The following is a 19,201-nucleotide window of genomic DNA, read 5'->3' as shown; positions in this document are numbered from 1 at the left end:
ATTGTGTATTCTGCTCCTTGCTGGCCTGTTTCTACGACAAGGTGACTCTTTATTCCATGTGGGATTTCAGAAAAGGCATTCTTAGGTGGAACGGACTTAGCTCGGATTCAAGAGCCATCAAATAAAATCGAAATTATGAGCAAAACCTGTTGCTTGTCAAACAAACTGAAATAAAGTCGCGTGATAGTGGTGTTAGACTCTGCTCCGTAGAATGAATGCATTTATGGCTTTGCAGGTGTGGCTGAAGAAAGCTGCCGATGCCTTACCTTAATCCTTAAAATAACTCCGGTTGATGTATGGATGTGACTGTGGCTGGTTGGTTCCGCTTGTACCTAGTGGGGCATCTTTGTCTCATGGCTAATTGATGAAGCCAACTTGTCAGTTTGGTCCCGTCCATCATGGCAACTTGTGATTGATTTAATTAACCATTTTTCCGGTTCTTGTCTTCGCTCTCTACACTTCTTAATCCTCTCCTTAAGACTTCTTTTTCTGATTTATTCACCAGTTTCTTATCCCCTCTGGCTTTTTCCATATTTTCCCCCTTGAAGATCCTGGGAATGGCACGCTCTAAGCAACCAGCTATCAAGCGCGAGGCATCCTCAGAGTTCTTCAATAAGACCACTGCAACATGGGAGGATACTAATGGATCACAAAAGAGCCCTTCCAATGGAAACCTTACGAATAAGGTCTTGCCTGTTTCCGTGTCTGCGCAAGAGGCTGGGCTCTTCCAGCTTGTCATCGCCGTCACTGGAATCTATGCTTCATTGTAGGTTCAATCCCAACAGCTCCCATGTCCAAATCGCTCATCTTGCCTTGCGGATAGCCTCACCTGGGCTTATCTTCAAGAGAAGCTCACTACAAAACCATATGGTCCCGTCGACGCCCCAGAAGTCTGGCACTTCCCCGTCTTCCTCAACACCATCCAGTCCGTCTTCGCCGCCATCGTAGGCGCTGTCTATCTCTATGCCTCGACGCCCAGCAACGCCGCCGTTCCTCCTATTGTCCCCTCGCGCCGCATCCTTGGGCCTCTCGCGCTTGTTGCTGTCACGAGCAGCCTCGCGAGCCCTTTTGGCTACGCATCACTTGCCCATATCGACTATATCACGTTCCTCCTTGCCAAGAGCTGCAAGTTGCTACCTGTCATGTTCCTTCACATCACTGTCTTTCGCCGTCGATATCCGCTGTACAAGTATCTCGTGGTTTCAGCCGTGACCCTCGGCGTCGCTGTCTTCACGCTGCACTCTGGAAAGAAGAAGGGCAGCAAGGTCCGACCTGACGATGCAAGCACAGCATGGGGCCTGTTATTGCTGGGTATCAACCTCCTCTTCGATGGGTTGACAAACAGCACTCAGGACCATATCTTCCAGGCATTCCGACCGTACTCGGGCCCTCAGATGATGTGCGCCAACAACATCATGAGCACTATTGTCACGGGTACCTACTTGATCGTCAGCCCTTGGTTGGTCGCTACAGGTCTCGGAGAGTGGTTTGGCATGGACGTCGCTGGCAACGCGGGTGAGCTCAAGGCTGCTTTGGATTTTATGGCTCGTTATCCCGCTGTCTGGAAAGATGTTCTCGGTTTCGCTGCATGCGGTGCTGTCGGTCAGGTCTTTATCTGTAAGTCTCATTCCTCCCTCCACCAGATCAGCATCCTAGGCTAATCATGACCAGTCTACACGCTGTCTACATTCTCATCCGTTCTTCTCGTCACTGTCACTGTAACACGCAAAATGTTCACCATGATACTATCTGTTCTCGCTTTCGGACACCGGCTCACCCAGATGCAGTGGCTTGGTGTCGCGCTTGTATTCGGCGGCATCGGCGTTGAGGCTGGTATCGCGCGACAGGAGAAGATGGCCAAGGAGGCTGCTAAGGCACAGCAAAACGGCAAGAAGGAGCTGTAAATGCATCTCACTGATTCTCTTTGTTATTGTGCGATAGAATACAATATGTATAATGGCTCGAAGGGGGCACAGCCGAAAGAAATTAGGAGTATATCGTGTTTAAGGGGCGTTTGCAGGCATTGATTAAACCAATCCCAACCCCTCATGGTAATTCAGGGTAAATGCCCGAGTGCATCTGCTTTGGAAACGCACACTTCATAATCTATCACATAGAAGAAACGAGGGCCGATACGATGTGTAATCTGTTTGATTAACACCTAGGTAGATAAGCACTATGTAAAGCCTTCTTCACACGGTCTTGCTGTGCCAAGAACCCTTTTGCTTCCTGGGGGAAAACGCCGTGATGCTATAACCCAACACAGTAACTCGTCTTTTCCTTAGCAACACCTGTACATGCACAACCCCTTTCCATGACTGGGTATTTGAGCCCTCCCAATGATTCCCCTTGGGGTACCTGAAGCCATACGCCACTTGTATTTCGTTGTCCAAAACGGACAAAGCGAGAACCAAAAATAAAACTGAAACAAGAGTGACAAGACCGAATGTCTTCGTCTATATTACACTAGGTCATCGTGAACCCATCCGACGCCATGCGCTGTGCACTGCTGAAAAAGAAGGAGAGAGAAAAAGCGAATGGTTGGTATGAGGAGGACATAACGATTGGAGAAGATCGGTGACAAAGAAGATGTATTTGGTTATTTGCGTGTCATCGTGCGGAAGGCTGAGAGACCATCCGGAATCGAGGGTCGGATGGAGTGCAGTTAAAACCCTGCCCTGTTGCTAAAACGCCCCTGAAATGCTGTGGTTCATATTGTAGAACAGCGAATAGGATGTATAAAATGAAAACAATAGCGATAGTAATTCGTCGTACTTCTTCCCTTGGAAATTGGTTTGTTCGGCTTGACAGCAAAACACAGGGTCAAGGGTCATCATAAGAGATCATCAATTGATCGAATAATAGGTGCCTCGCCTTTGGTGGGTGGACTCCTGGGATCTGCAACGACCGGTGGTCTTCCGAAGGTTGAAAAAGGGTCTCGAGGGAACATGCCCGCTCGAGGAGAAAACAAGCCTTGGCTCGGTGTTGGCGGGCTCTCGACGAATCGCATCCCAGCGACTTCATGGACATCATGAAGCGGGTTGTTAGTCATCATCTCGGCTCTCGGTGACAATAGAGCATTATCATCCGGGTATGAACCAGGAAGAGTTATGGTTCTCTCCACTGGCGCATCACTAAATCTCATTTCCGATGGTGCCGGATTGAATCGTGGGAAGGTCATGGTCTGGAAGCCAAGACTCGCCTGAGAGGGAAACCCGGGCGAAGGTGGAGGCTTCATGATCGAGTCCATCATGGGAGACGGGGCTAGAGTTGGTGGCGCCTTGCCCTGGCTTGACACAGGTCTCTTGGGCAAGTCGCTAATTTTGAGAGGATCCAGGTGTTCTGACGAGTGCTGCTCAACCTCATCTTTCCAGGTGCAAGTAGGGGGTGCTGAAGCTGGGCCAGGTGAGACCGGTCGAGGTCCAGGTGTTGAGTTTCCGCGAAGTCGATTTGGACTCGGATTCAAGTGCGAGTCCTTCGACTCTTCGTTCTGTGTTGGAAGAGGAGCAGTCTGTGGCTCCTTGGCTCCAATATCGATAGCACCAACAGAGAGTGTGATTCTATGCTTCGAAGGGCTACGGCCAGGACGGGGACGGTGTGACGGTAACGCCGTTCGCTTCGTTGACACTTCCTTTTGGAAATCCTGCAGCGAGTACATGAGTTTCATGTTCGGGCTGATCCATTGGCTCTTGGACTGAGCTGCGTAGTAAGCATCATTCACGGTGAGATGCGGTTTCTGGAACAGGCCGTAGGCAATAATCAGACTGGCAGATCGACTTGCGCCCTGCTGACAATGGATAAGCACACGTTTGCCAGCCTTTGTCCGCTTATCAATAACATCGCACAACTCCATAAGATCCGGTGCAATATCGGTATTGTGGTCCCAAGGAATATGGATGTATTCAGGCTCTTTAAATTGAAATGCCTTTGGTGTGGTAGGTGTCTCAGCTGAATCCTCCTGGGGATATTCCCAAGCTGTCATGAAACTGGCTGTAGACACAGCAGTATCGGGGATGGGGCTTTCAACCCCAGAAACAGGGCGTCGCATAGACTGGAATGGTGACTGCGACTGTGATTCATGGGCCATTTTGCGGATTTCAAAAGGGTTGCTGACTTCGCGAGCGCAATTGATAACTACGTCAAACCGCGATGCTTCGTCAGCCGTGGGTTCCGAGTAGAGAAAAACATTGTCTCCGTAGATCGCAATTGGCCCATCAGGGTAGCCTGGCGTCTTCATGTCCTCGTTGTTCTCGTTATCGCGGTAAGGGTCATCATCCCGAATGGCCATCTGAGTACGAATTGGCGAATCTTCCTCAGTAATCGCAGAATGGAAAGCTGGTTTCATACTTGACTTTGTGGGCCGCAATACTTCTGAAAGTCCGGATTCGTTTCTTTCCAAAACCTTGGGAAAAGTCATACCACCAGGTGGACCGAAGGTCGCGGACTTCAGACCGGAAGACATGTGAGGTGAGGAACAAGAATGCTTAAGAGCTCGACGCTGGAGCATCGGCATGGCTGGTGAGGGTGGGACCTCCAGGGTGGTCTTATGGATCAAGTCAGAAGTATTGGTCTTGAGACTCAGCTGGCTGGGCTTTCTTCTCATAGCGGGAATCGTAGGCTTGATAAATGATGGAGAAGAAGGCTCGGAGACCAGCGAAATATTTGTCGTTGAAGTCGAGGCAGCGAATGGGGGCTGGATAGAAAGGCCCTTCATATTGCGCCCTCTTCGAGGTGAAGGTGATGTCATTGGTCGCTGAAGCCGAGGAGGCTCACTCAACAGAGTAGTGGTGGCTGTGCTGCTGAGATTGGTAGAGAGGTTTCCGAAGCTCGTGGCAGGATAGTTGTTGAGGGGAATCAGATTCATAGGAGAATCGGGAGAAGACGAGGGAGACGCATCTGAGAGGGGCGAGGAGTCGGTTGTAGACAAGGTCGTTGTGGGTGAAGAGTCTGCCGACTCGGAGGTCTGTGTGGAAGTGCTATCGTGATGCTTGTGTGTTGCGTCAACAGGCATCATGCTAGGGCCAAGACCATGTTGAGGAGAAGCACCCATCATGCCAGGTCGCTTTGGTTCCATGTCGACGAATTTAGTGTCCATGAGTGTCACAGTGTCCTGATCTGCCATGGTCTCGGCATCCAGATCAAATACTGTCATGAAAGGCGGTATTTGATCTTCGTAGACTCTTCTATCCGCAACTGAAGGCATGTTTTGTAATCCGCTTGGCGATCTAGCGAGTCGAGTCTGCGCCAGGACGTGGAGTGAAGCGAGGCAGATGGTGAGGACTATTACAGTCTCAAGTCTGCGTACAGGGTATAATTCGAGTGTTTGATCAGGGCGCTGAAACACCAGTTGGCTTCCACCTGGGACAAATATGGCTGAAATTATGTGAATATGTGCAAAGATTTGAAATTGGCCGGCCAGAAATAAATAGTCCGGCAAGAGAAACGAATGGCTTCGCAGGTCGCGGTGCGATCGAGAGCAGGTCAAGTCGGTCGTTCGATGGGTCAGCGCAGCTGATCTTGTCGCTGAGCCTACCAGTAGTGGGCAGTGCTCAGTAAACGCACGCAAGTTGCTCGACTTGGTAAATGAGAGAGACAAGCCTCGCGGTGGACAGCGGTCTTTAGAGGGAAATGAAGTTCTTGCTCAAAAATAATTCGCGGTTTGGGCTTCAGAAGCAATCGAGAAAGAAGCTACTGCTACTGTCGAGTCTAGCGGGTAGCAGGGAGAAGAGTCCAAGGAAGGAGCCCAGAGAACTAATGAGACAAAGAACAGGCGCTTCGGCGATAAGGTAGTGGCAGGGCAGGGCAGCGAATGGCGCTGTCAGAGTCGCGAGATCATTATTTTTCTTTATGAGGGAGACTGGGCCGTCGTTCGAGAGAAGATGTTATACCAGGCCGAAGCGTAGTGGTCTTAGGTGAAGTAGAGGGTAAAGGGAAGAACGAAGAGAAGAAGATTGAAATTGAAGATCGAAGTGACAAGAGGAAGTGAGAGAAAGATGAGAGGAAGAGTAACGAGTTGGAGGGGAGTGTGAGACTGAGCGAGAAAGTCTTGGGATTGGATTCGATTGAGTTTAGCTCTGGGGGAGAACTGGTTGAGGGGTGTGAGCTGCAAGCAGGCGCTACCTGAGAACAGTGTCTTCCAAGGATATTTCATACGGTCCATACTAGTTATGGGTGCATCTCACAGGAGCCCAGGCCACCAGGCCAGTCAGCTGCCTGGTGGAGGCTCAGTGCCCTGTAAGAAGAAGAACCTCCACTGGCTCCCTGGCTCCCTTGCGACATAGGCACCCAGCAACGGGGGTATCTCAAACAGTTATCGAGGTATCCAGTCCCAGTCCAATCCGATCCGTAGGCAACTAATTCAAGACCTCAAGTTTTCCAACAGTGCATCGGCGGTAAAGAAGAAAAATGTGTTTTGTTTTCGTGGTATGAAACAAATATCCGCCCGTAGCAAGCGGCAGCACCTACACATGCACTGAGTCGCTTGTTGGCGGTTGCGGCCATGTATGGCAAAAGTCAACTGTTAATGGATCCGTAAGGTAATGTACTGTCATGCCATGTCAGGCATGCTGCTGGACAAGGCGAGAAGAGACCTGAACCAGAAGCCCTCCGCGTCCCGGGGAAACGTGACATAGCAAAGCCCAAGCAGTGTCAGCTCCATGGACCCTGCAATGGCACAGGAAGCAAGAATGGTATACGAAACATGCACTAGGGGTGACGATGCTTGGAACCAGTTTTGCCAAAGGTTATTGATCATGCCTGTGTACTCAACTTGTCGTGTTTGGCAAAAAAAATCTCCTTAGAGTACCTAAGCCTAAGGTAGTTAGTTATTGAGTTGATGAATAATGTCATCTTGACTGGCTGAATCCAAGCCCTGCTTCATATGTCACGCCCTTGCCAATATGGCTATGGCTACAATAGTAAGGTACCCAACCATGAACTAATGTGTCGAGCGGTGTCCAATGGAAAAGAAACATCCGAATTGCGATAGTCGCCCTAGAACACACATCGATTCTCAGGCGAAGGCGGCCTGCTGCAAGACCCAACTGAACTGGATTCAATGAGCACTCAATCAATCAATCTTACAGATCGATCTCCAACTCTCGCTTCTCGCCAGTAGGCTCCTCTCTCACTTTCACTCAGAAGATGAGCAAAAATGGGGCGAGCACCTCAAGGGCGCTACAATGGACCACTCAGAACTCCTCTTTTCCGTTCCAAGTTAGCCACGGCCGTGAAGTCTGATTTGTGAGTGGACGGTTCGCTGCACGAAACGCGTTCAGGATCCTAAATATAGACCTCGTGCAGCACTCTGCAGCATGGAAGGCGCCTACGGCCAGCCAATCACATCCCCGTTGTCCAGTTTGGGGACTAGAGAATTGCAGAACAGGGGGGGGCGGGGTGTGAAGTGGAAACGCAAGGACAGGGTCGAGGGTTTAAATTTAACCCGCATGTGGAGAGGTACCTCCTCTTCAGCAGTCGAAGCTACACTGTGCTGACGAGAGCGTTTGGGTTGCTTGTTCATGTGCAAATGCGGTACAGTCGAATGGGTTATTAATTTGCTGAAGGACAATGGGGCTATCTGAGATCTTGACAAGATTAGGAAGCGATGGGCAAGTAAGAAGACAATCGAGCCAGTCAGCGAAGCATCTATAAGTCAATCAATCAGGAGTTCAAGACAAGAACAGCCTTTCAAGATTCCAACGTTGAGGTACAGTACTCTGTACGCATGTAGGCATGCACATCATCTGTATCCGTAGTCTACCCTTTTATCATCCAACCTCCTCAACTCGATTCCAAACGACTACCTAGACCAAACTATACCTGTACTTAAGATAGGTACCTACCTACGTACTATTATTATCATACTGCGTAACTAGGTACCTTATTAAGCTTCTATCCTCCAACCTCTTGTTATGTAGGGCTGCAGCTCTTCTTACCGTCTCATAACTGGCTGAATTATAGTATCAATTAAACTTATTCAGACAGACTATATAATTCTTTGGCACTTATCGTCTCAACTCTGCTGCTGGTGCACGCCACCCCGTAACGCCGTCGCCAGTCCGAGCAGTGGCAAAAAAAGCCTGGCCTGACCCCGGGCCGTTGGCCGTGATTCGGTCATCTGTTGGCGGCGTCACAGGCGGGCAAGGGGCCTTCTGTAACCACCAACATCTAACCTCTCAGCAAATGTTAGAGATAGGCGGCTCAGTGCAGAGACGGGGGCAAAGGGGTGTCCCCTGTTCCTCCACCGCCAACTAACGTTACTGCGCCTGTTGCCGTACGGGACCGGCCCAGCCTGGCCATGCCTGGGTTCTGGGTTCTGGGTCCTGGGTCCTGGGAAAAAAGTGCACTGGCTGCGGTCTGGCTATGGCTTCGGTGTTCGCTGGCCGGGCAGCAGAGTGTCATACAAATTGGATACGATAGATAGCGATTGAAACGCGACAACCAAGTGCTCGGCTCGCGTGGCCTTTGTTTAGGGTTAAGTGGCCGTCGAAGTTGAGCTGTCCGGTCTCGCGGCTTAGCCTCGGTTGGTTTGCGCCACTGCGGCGTCTCCAGTATTAAGAGACATTTCTATTCTTGACCAAGAACATGTTAACAAGTGATCAACTTGAATATATAGGAACAATGTGTCTTCAGAAGTGAAGCTGACATACTAATCCAGGACTATTGACGTTAAAGTGGTGGAGACCTTCAAAAAGAGATTAACAACTTGGACCCAAGATGTGGTATAATACGAAGGTTTATTTTTATCAAGCTGAGAACCACATCACAATCCAATATTGCAATGAGTCAAGTTCCCTTTTTGCCACTGTCCTGATCCATTGCCCAAGCACGCAAGTCCCTCAAGTCAAGTTAGGAGTTAGTTGATGAGAAATTGAAAACTGTGTCGGAGATATTTCCCGTCAGTATGTGAAAGAAGCAGATCCAAGCCGAGCTACCCAAGCTCTCCGTGACTTCGTCCATCTCCATTCATCCACAGCAAGTTCAGCCACCAATCAATTCAACCATGTTCAGAAACAGACCGGGCCGCACTTTTCCTCCTTAGCCTCCTCTGACGGCAGATCAAATGGCGCCAAGCTACAACAAGAGTGGCTCACAGTCTGAAACCCCTGGCCTAGGGAATGAAAAAGTGGGGAAATCATGAGCCCCATCGAGTTTCAGCTTTTTTTCTAACGCTCGCTCGCTCGCCTACCAGATGCACTCAGTCAGAGGAAGCCCAAGTGCCCAAGGAGAAGAAGGAAATTTCAGACCGCACAGTCAAGAGACGAGATTGGCTGCATCGGTTGTTGACTACCTACTGCACGTCAAGTTGCCTGGACCATAAGGACGCAAATCTCCAATGACATCCAATATCGAGTTGAGTCCCTTTTTTTAGTTTACGCTTGCAGGCTTCTTCTTCCAAAACTCGTGGCCTTCTGCGCTAGACGTTTGATCAGCAATCTATGTACGGAGTACACACTAAGCTAAAATATCCCTTATTATTACCCCTGCAGGTTTCGTCAATACAGCCGGTTTCCATCATCTCCTGCCGTTTACGAAATCGCCTCGGAATGACCAAAGAGGATTCCAACCGTTCCTTTGATGAGGCGATGTGTACGGAGTATGGTTCACCTGAATGTTGCAGCACAGGATGGGGAGTACTTGACTGTACCTTAGTTACTACACAGGGCTGTCTTGTCCTCTTGGGAACCATAGTCTACATCCTCGCCGGTAAAAGTACACACACCTTCACGAGACCCAAAAATAAGACGGGTCTTGATCTGAAACGAGACTCTCCATTACAGGATCGCTTCGCCCTCGACTGCGCAACTCTCGATCACCATTTCCATTATCATTAACATCCTCCCGCCTCTCCTATCCCCTGACTCCTGAGATCCAGGCGCTTGGACTTGGAATTAGACTAGGAATTGGAGTTGGCTGCTCAATTCTACAATTCATGAGTGCCCTAGAGGTTCAGTAAAGTTGCAGAATATTAGACGTCTCTTTCTTTGTGGCAAGTTTGTGCAATTTCGTCCCAAGCTTGAACCAGTAGTAACTACTTCTAGGATTCAACCCGAGTTTTTTATCAGACAACTGCACAGTACAAAGTCGTTCTCATCTCATTGTACTACCTTGTAGACTGCATAGCCGCAACTGCGCTTGTTTCGAATCAATGGCTGTGCTGTATTGTGTTGCCGCCGGTTCAATATCTACCCAGTCACAGATTCCTTATGCTGCAACTCGCTCGCCTGTGGGTCTCGGACACAGCAAATTTGAGACGAAAATCACATGTCTCCAGGGCAACCCATGGTTCTGGTCCTTGTATCACGGATGGCTGAGTGATGACTTGAAACTGAGGCTCCGGTAACATCAGTAGGGATATATGATAGAACTGGCCTGTTTCTCTACTATGTACACCGTACTTTCTATTGAAAAGTATACCTCATATAAAAGCAGGTCTCCATTCGATGCTACTGATGGCCTCGGTCCTCCGTCGTTTCTCGACCGTCTTGCACGCACATGATACTGAATGCCGGTAACTTAATACATTGGGAGCTGACTCTACGCACTGTAACTGATATATCGAGGTGGCTGATTACTTCTTTATAGTGAACCAAAGATGTGGTCCCGTGTTTAGGCTTGTAATTGCATCGAAACCTAATCGTTGTCCGCGTATGAATGGACCACTTACGTGGTATCAAAGAGATATTCCCCAGGATCATATGACACCATCAAAAGAAATAAACGTTGATTCTTGGCTGGTCCATTAGGGAAGGATATCAGGTGCAACGATATTTTTCCGTGCATGGGTATAGGGTTGTTTGTTTCAGGTTCAACGTGAGCACACTACATGTGTCCCGATCAAATTTGGGACCCAGAGGTATTCTACTTAAGCTCTACTGCCATGATTTCATGTGATTTGTTTACTTTCTCCTTGTATGACTACGTATCTATTAGGCGGGTTGTTCTATAGCAAAGCCGTTATGTTTTCTTGTTGGGTTTAGTCAGTACCAATAACTCGCATCAGAATGAATTAAGTCGTGTTAAATTTGGTATACAGCATTATTATCATACGTGGTTATTGTTAGTCCTGTCATTGCCTTGAAGATTGTAGGTCTCTAAATACACTTCTATCTCAATCGAGACGATCAACAGTCAGAGAGGGACGATGATAATCAGACGATACATGGAGCTGGAGCTGTGTTACTTGATTTATCTTCTGTTTCTTGGTCACCAAGGTTGTTTATATGTTTACTTACACCAGGCTAAGCAATTAAGGCAAATCACGCTAGAGACGAATGATAACACTTTGTCTCCTGAAGATTCTTTTGAAGATACCTTTTATATCATTCTTTATATCTCCCATGACTGGTATGGTAGGCGAGACAGTTATGTATTATCGTTTGTTGCCATTACCCAATCCTTGTGTATCCGTGATATTCAAGCGTCATCCGCGCGTAGGGTAAGCTACCTGATTTTTTTTTCATCCATTTGTTACCGGAAACACTCCAGCTGTGCCAGATATGCTTTAGCTCGGTATTGTTCTAATTGACTTTGGTCTCTTGCTAAATATAGCTGGTTTACAATTGAGATGGTTTTTTTTACCTTTTTTATATCGAGTTTCTTAGTGAATGCTGGTGCTCTATAAATACAAACCTAGACATACCATTAAATAACAATTAACCACGATGAGACATTTATACTACCAACTAAAAAAACCTTAAGTAATGGTCACAATTCAAGAGGAGCATTACATGTGATGTGGAACCTCCAGATGGACAATCTGAGCATCAGAAAAGATTTATCAAGCCCGATGACCAGGACTGTTGTTAAAGCTCCAATCGAGCTTGGTTACCCTGTAGAGTAGTTCTCCATCCAGGGAGCACATGCTGTGTACTTAATTTCGAAGGATGGCATTATTTGAGCAAGCTCACCAGCAACACGGGAAATCGATGCTTCGTGGGATAGAAACTACCGTTATCACTTTATCTGTCCAATGTCACGACAAGAGCACTCCAGGATCACTAACATGAATGGATGAAGTACGGAGTAGACAGGCGTATGCCCTTCGGTTGTATATATCCATGCTATTTCCTGTCTAGGGCACTTGAAAAGCTTAGTGAAATGCTAAGGATTTATAAGCCGAACGGACCTGAAATGGAAAAGGAATATTATATGTAGCTGGACGGATCAAGTATTAGACATAAATAAAGTGGATTCATATATGCTCTCGCCTATGGCATCAATCGGGATAGTATCCCAGGTCTCTTTGTCTTAGTACAGTACAACCCCTGTATTTTTGTTAGCTTGTGACTTACTTACAGGGACCTAAACTTTATATCTTTTATAATCTCTTTATTTTATAAAAATAATAATAATAAACTAATTAGATTTTATTTTTTATTACTATAGCTTTTATTTTAAAGATTTTAAAGTATTTAAATAGCTATTTTTAAGAAAATTTAAATATACCCCTGCTTGCTGTAGTGGGGCTGTAGTAAAATAACAATAATTCAGGGGCTGTACTGTATTAGACTTATACTTTCACACGAGGAGGCCAGACCGTGACAAAGTAAAACGGCCACAACAAGACGAGTAAGACCTCTTAGCAGGTTCTTTTGCAAGTTGAGAAACTTACGATAGAGGGACTGTTGTCCTAACAGCAACTTTCGCTCCTGATATGGGGTAAGGTCCTTTCCAATGCAATGGATAAGGGCATCAACTCCGCGGACAGGAAGAAGCCAAAATCCATAGATCTGCACCTTTAGCAAAACAGCTAGCCACCTCTTCTATTGCAGGAATAATAGGCGAGCCGTCGTTTAAGAGGAGGAAAGCGCTCGCTGAGGGTATTCACAGGATTGGACAAGGGGATGCCCTTGCTCGCCTCAACCACTACATATGGCGGCAACCGAGAGGGAGCAAGAAATTGAGCGAGGCTAGAATGGTTCGCGTCAAAGGGGATTTGTTCCTCTGCCGTTTGCTAGCCATGTGGAACTCCGTGCTATGCGGTACTGAAGCCGTTGATCACAACAGTTAAGTATGTACATATCATGCTAAGAGACACTTATGCGAAGCGAACGCGCCTTGGAAATTGTTGCTCAAGATGAAAACATGACAATTTATTCAATCAATCAGCTTATTCTATGTTTGCTTTGTGCCCCTTGACACTGCGTCGAAAGTGTCAATACGTATCGTAGGATGAGAGTGGACCGATGCAACGCAACCCAGAGAGCCTCTGTTTCAGCACCAGGATGGAGATACATAAGTTAACAAGGGTTGAGGGGTTTGCGGCTATCCCTCGTTGAGCTGAAGTTGCTGAACCAACCTCCTCGAGCCACGGGCTGGCTCCCAGTGCAGGGCTTGCTACCACATCCGACCTCCGTTTACCGTTAGGTCATCGGGTGGTTGATTTCAACGGTGGTCTATGCTCTGCCACTAAATAAATGACGACAAGGGAGGTGAGTTGCATTCCCGAATGGACGATGAGGGAGCTGATATCCGTAAAGGGAGAGGGTTTGAGACTCAGACTGAAGATTGGGGGTCAATGCCTAGCCGCAAACCGAAGGGGCCCAATGGCCCAAGGACAAGACGAGGCGAAGCTCAGGCCCATTAAGGGTATGATACATGTGCGGCCCGTAAGGTCAGTAGTCTAGCCGTTATCTTTAACATACACTGGCAGATCACGGATATCATGCCTGGAGGAGCAAAGCGAAGTGATATGTATAAATGGAGAGCATATGCTAGGAAAAGGGGCATGAACATTGTTCATAGACTAGTTACCAACCAACCTAGCTAAGGTACAGCACCTAAGTAGGTAACTACAATATGCGTTCTGTACTCCGTACCTGTGGGGTGCGCGTGGTAGGCTGTACTCCAGAAACTGCCGAGTGTGCCTCAAAGCAGCAGATGGTTTGTCGGTTACTGCAACACAGCATCAAATGCCAATGTCAACGAACGACGGCGTCTAGGTTCGCTGCAGGCTCAGGGAGCAGACCTCCAAAGTCTCAATTGAAGATCCAACAAACGAACGTCCCCTTGTCCCCTGCTCCCTGTTCCTTGTCAGAAAAGACCAGGCTTGTTGATGTGCTTGCTGCTGCTGCAAGCCAGAAAGATGGTTCCAGTATCGTTTGTGTAAGAAACTGCATCCACTGATTCCACTCTACTTACCAGGGTTCGCAGATTCGAGCGAGTCAATGAGGCACGCACGCACGCACGCACGCAAACGATGATGATATCGTCGTGTGCTGATATGGATGTTTCAGCAATCGGTGACCATGACCGCATTTGAAGATGTGATTGAGGCCTTTCCTTCTTAATAGCCCATCATATAAACAAAGTTTCTACCACTCGTTGGCAGTGTTTTATATCCATGACAAGGTAGCCAAGAGTTTAACCGTGTGCCTTCATCCTTTAAATCTCTGCTGTTGAGTAGGTCCCCTGTTTAGTTTGGTTATTGCCATCCATCCGTTGCGAAAAAGGGACCGTCCCGTCCATCCTGGATCTTAAAGCCCTTGTAGACGTCTTGCTCCTCTCGTCCCCTCTCGTCTCGGCTTCTGGCGAGGTCAACTACTAATTATTCAAGCAGCATTTAGAAACCCATCCTCTTCTTTGTCTCGCCTTTGCCTTGCTCTACCTATCTTTTCTCCTGGTCTCATTCTCATTCTCAGTCTTTTCCTCAATCCCATTGCTCTTGGACGGACACGTCGTCTGGGTTCCCATCGTCTTCCTCTTTATTGGGCAGCTTGGGCATACTCGTCCCCTCACCTACACCGACTTCATCATCTTTCTTTCCTTGTGTCTACCAACATCAATCACTCTCTTACTTGAGTCCCGCGGTTTCAGCTCACATCATAATATCGTATTAGCAACCTAAACCCTCGGCTCTCCTCTTTGTTTCAACTTCTGCAAACTTCACTTGCCCAGGTTTCCTCGACGACGTTTCTTTGATCCTCTTCGCCCGTTTCGGAGGAACCCATTCCGCGCGCTCCAGGAACGCCGCTCTGACGACCAAACACCAAAATCCAAGGCCTCTCGAGTCATAGGCATTCGAGTGTCTCAGTCCATTGTTCTTTTCTAGGAGACGACCCAAAACTGAGTCGACCACTGCCGCATGCAATCATTGTAATAACTAATACGTGACGAATTGGGCATTTTCTCAGTTTGAAAGTGTTATCAACTCATCAGGATATTCTGTGCGAAACCAATCCTTCAACAAAATTATCCTGCGGCGAACCTGCGAGACTTTTCGCAGTCGATTGACGTCGTATCTGTCTGCAAGCACTTGCTGGGATGCTCTAATGCTCCGGCGGCCGAGACCATGACTGTAAAAGGCGGTTTCACCAGTGCGGGCCAGCCAGGCCCTGACAGTCAGCATCAGCATCAGCATCATCATCATCAGGAGCCTGCGTCTGGGAATATGCCTTTCCCTATGGCCACAGCTGATCTCCAATCTGACGCTTCCTCATCTACTGTCATTGCCCACGCAGACTCACACCGGCAAAGCCACAGTTCTTCCAAGTTGCCCGCTTTCCGCTTCACTGACCGGCGAAGCAGCAGCTGTGGAAGTGTGCCCCTAGCTAATAAGGGTGACCCCCTGTCCCTTAGCAGCAGCAACCAGTACAACCATAACAGAAACCAAAATCTCGATTCGAGAAACAATAACAAGGACGACCTCACCAGCGATTACCTTGACCACAAACCAACTACATCGGCAGCAGCCTCAACACCAACCTCACCACTCGCCAATACTGTGGATAGCGCATCAGCGGCGCTTCCTCTGCAGTCTTCGATTGCGCCGTCAATTGTCTCACCCAATTCAGACCCCAGTACTATTACTCCGACTGTCTCAGTCGCACCGACCACAGTATCATCTGTATCAGCAGACCCAGGCCCAGTGTCCCCCCCGAGCCCTGCTGTTAGTGGACCATTGACAGCGCCCGACCCCGGCACAACACCAGCACCGGCAACTCTCGCGACGACCCATTCTCACACTTCTCACCCGACAACGCATCACCGCGACGAAAAACACGTTGTCTCTGCATTAACATCTGCGCCTGCATCTGCATCTGCGCCCACAGACCCATCAACGAACACGGCATCCTCAACCTCGCAGCCCAACGAACCCAAGTCATCCAACGAATCCGACACAAGACTGCTCTCACAAAACAATTCCAGGACGTCCTCGGTTCATCCATCGTCATCGGTGATCCAACTCTCGCCTGGGGTTAAGCGTCCCGCATCTTTTGACGCACATGTACCTGACGCGATCTCCCCGCATCCTGCTCCTCCAACCTTTAAGTCTCGGACTCGGCGACCACTGGTGTCGCGAAGATCGACTGCTGGTACCTCTTCGACTGGCCCACCACCTTCTTTGAACTCTGAGCGCCTGCAAGCCATCGAAGCCGCCCAGGAAGGTCAATCCACTTGGCCCTCCTCAAGTGATAATTCACCACAGCAATCGCCATCTGGCCAACGCGAATTACTTCTGCCCAAAACGCTGTCCAGAACCAACTCAGATGAGAGGCGAGCATCTGCCTCCCATCGCCCTCCCGTTTCATACCGACCACCTCTCACCTCCAATAGTAGCACTGAATCATCGCCGTCAACCGCTGTTCGTGTTCCCCCAATTCGATCTTTCCGATCTTCAGGCTCCCGCAAGAGCCTCACTCTCGATATGAATTCGAGGCCGCGTTTCCACGACTCCGGCGACGAAGTTGAAGACACCAACCATGACCGTACCCTGCGCGCCTTGGAGGGCAGGGGTAATGATGATGCACTTCGGTCAGCTCCTTTAGCCTCAAGCCGCCGTGGCGCCTTCGATAATGAAGATACTGGCGACGTTTTCCTTAAGATTGCCAGGGAGGAAACTTCCCAGCGTCAAACAGACGAGCACTCCCAAGAAGATACACGCAGCGTAGTGGTAAGCTCCCTCCTTCCATCGCCTCTTATTGTCTCCCTCGCCATTTTCTGTGATGCCGACTATGCGCTGTGCATGGCGACTCGGGCTGCGCAGAACTTCTTCAGGATCCACCACGTACTCAATTGCTTGTCTACGGAGATATAACTCGACTTTGATCCGTCCCAGCTCTGAGGCTAACTTGCATAGTCCCGAGCGACGCGATTTACCCACCGAAGACCGTTATCCTCCGTAGTCCCTATACATCAGCCTGCGTCCCCTCCTAGGGTTCGGCGCCGGCTTTCTGATCAACAAGACACTGCGCGATCACGATCAAGAGGCTACGAAGACGACCGGGCCACTGAAATTTCTCGCATGCCAACTTATCGCACACTGCCACGAGAAAAAGCAGCATCTGCGCATCCTGGAGAAGATGCAGGACGCATGCGAGGCTCGACCTCAACCATGCGGCCGTCCCCCACCACACCTCGATCGATAGTTTTCCAGGAACCTAGTTCCGAAAATTCCATGTATTCTCGTCGAAGATCCTCTGTTACGGACAATAATGTAAGTGGGCAAAACCGAGGCTCTGCGTACAAATTCATGGGTCATGGTCACAACAAGACGTATAATTCCTCCCCTCTGGTCCGGTCATTCGATTTCCAGCGTCAAGCAAGTCATGAGACTGGCAACGGGGCTGAGGGAACGGAATCGACTTTGTCGAATACGGCCCCCTCCACGGTATGGGACGAACTAGACGACCTCAAATCAAGAATACATCGGCTGGAACTGACTGGTAAGCTGCCTTCAACTTCCGGCGCCGCAGTATCGAGATTATCAGACGACCGACCTCCGACGGCGACTACTACAGCGACGACTATGTCCTCTTCCCCCAAGCGAGTTGAGAATGGTCATCAGAACACGAATGCCGACGCCGTTAGCACCACGTCCTCCCACCACCGAGAGTCACATTCCATTCTTCAATCCGCCCTTGCTAAGTCCAAGGTTCTACTCGACACAGAAGTTTACCAGGCCCTAGAGTCTGCTGCCAACGATGCCATGACCCTCGCTTCCATGATGGGAACACCTGGCTTACCTGGGCCCATTTCGAGCGGCGCCAGCACGATAGGCTCTAACGCAACTGTTACTGATCGCCAATTGAGACGAAAGGCTGAGAGTGTGTGTCGCAGCTTAACAGAGCTTTGCCTCGCGTTGGGCGAGGACGCTACCCAGACACGTATACCGCGGCAGTCAATTGAAGTCCCACCACCTGCTCAGAATGACGCGCCCACTACACCGACGATTGGCAAAAACTTTAGTGGCTTTTCTCAACATCGACAGAGCATTGGGAGAAACGATCAGAGTGCCGCCAAGGAACATCTTACTAGCCCCAGGACTCTATCCAAATTTGAAGAGAGAAGGCTCAACATTCTTAATGGTAGTTCTCTACCTACTACATCACGTGTGTCCAACTCGATACCATCGACACCGATCGAGCCGATCTCGAATCGGCGTTCTTCTCTTTTGGTTTCTCGATCTCGCCGTGCTGGTACCGAAGAACCCGACGAAGGCAGGAAGTCATCGCTCCTACTAAGAACCAGAAGAGCTGGTACTGAGGAGCCTGATGAAGGCCGTAGAACATCTTTATTCGTCCGTAACCGTAGAAACACGGTCGGCGAAGAGGGCGAGGAAGAATCAAGGTTCCGGGCGCCTTCTCGAGCACCTACTGAGCTTGGCAGTACGATTCGAGTTGTGACGCAGGATCAAACGTCACAGCAGCAGCAGCAGCAATTTTCACCGTCAGCTGATAGTACATCTGCCATCCCGCGCCGGCGCTTTGTTTCGTCGAACCTCGGTGTGTCTAGGCTGGCGACGCCATCACTTAACACAGCAACACCTCCTCGAAGATACATGGAGAGACCGGCACAGCAAGACCACGGTCATAGCGCCGTCGACAAACTTGCCGAAGAGCGTGCACAACGCTACACCTCTCTTGGGCAAACAACCATGGTCAATCGGACCAGCAGTATGATCAGAAGACCCAAACGGGACAGCATTGCGTCCGCCAATCCTTCTGCAGCTGCTGGCAGCTACAGATGATGCCAATGACCAATGACTTTGATTGATTTAACGACTGTAGAACTACCTATACATTACGATTCGAGCGCCGGACGTTGCTATTTATATACTTTTATGCTTGTACGGGAAACTTCTTATTCTTTCTATTCCCTCCATTGATTCGCATCCGGCTCGGCCAAATGATTCATTGCGATTGTTGGGGACGACAAATTACGTTGTCGTTCTTCTTTGACGTACACACACTCACTGTCC

The 19,201-nt window shown here is 49.1% G+C and overlaps 3 protein-coding genes across 3 annotated transcripts; 2 read left to right on the top strand and 1 right to left on the bottom strand.

Annotated features, from left to right (window-relative positions):
* Positions 1-557: 557 nt before the first annotated feature.
* On the top strand, positions 558-1,904 carry J7337_002750 (uncharacterized protein; the record flags this gene model as incomplete). The annotated part of the gene is made up of 3 exons (XM_044820477.1): positions 558-766; positions 824-1,617; positions 1,672-1,904. 3 exons carry the CDS (start codon positions 558-560, stop codon positions 1,902-1,904), a joined length of 1,236 nt encoding a protein of 411 aa, XP_044684777.1.
* Positions 1,905-2,833: 929 nt separating this feature from the next.
* On the bottom strand, positions 2,834-5,203 carry J7337_002749 (uncharacterized protein; the record flags this gene model as incomplete). Its single annotated transcript, XM_044820476.1, has 1 exon — positions 2,834-5,203. One exon carries the CDS (start codon positions 5,201-5,203, stop codon positions 2,834-2,836), a length of 2,370 nt encoding a protein of 789 aa, XP_044684776.1.
* A 10,200-nt stretch (positions 5,204-15,403) lies between these two features.
* J7337_002748 (uncharacterized protein) lies at positions 15,404-18,970 on the top strand (the record flags this gene model as incomplete). The annotated part of the gene is made up of 2 exons (XM_044820475.1): positions 15,404-16,894; positions 17,081-18,970. 2 exons carry the CDS (start codon positions 15,404-15,406, stop codon positions 18,968-18,970), a joined length of 3,381 nt encoding a protein of 1,126 aa, XP_044684775.1.
* Between the last annotated feature and the right edge of the window lie 231 nt (positions 18,971-19,201).

This window comes from Fusarium musae, chromosome 2 (genome assembly GCF_019915245.1).
Source record: "Fusarium musae strain F31 chromosome 2, whole genome shotgun sequence".
NCBI lineage: Eukaryota > Fungi > Ascomycota > Sordariomycetes > Hypocreales > Nectriaceae > Fusarium > Fusarium musae.
This window is presented reverse-complemented; position numbering and strand designations above follow the sequence as displayed.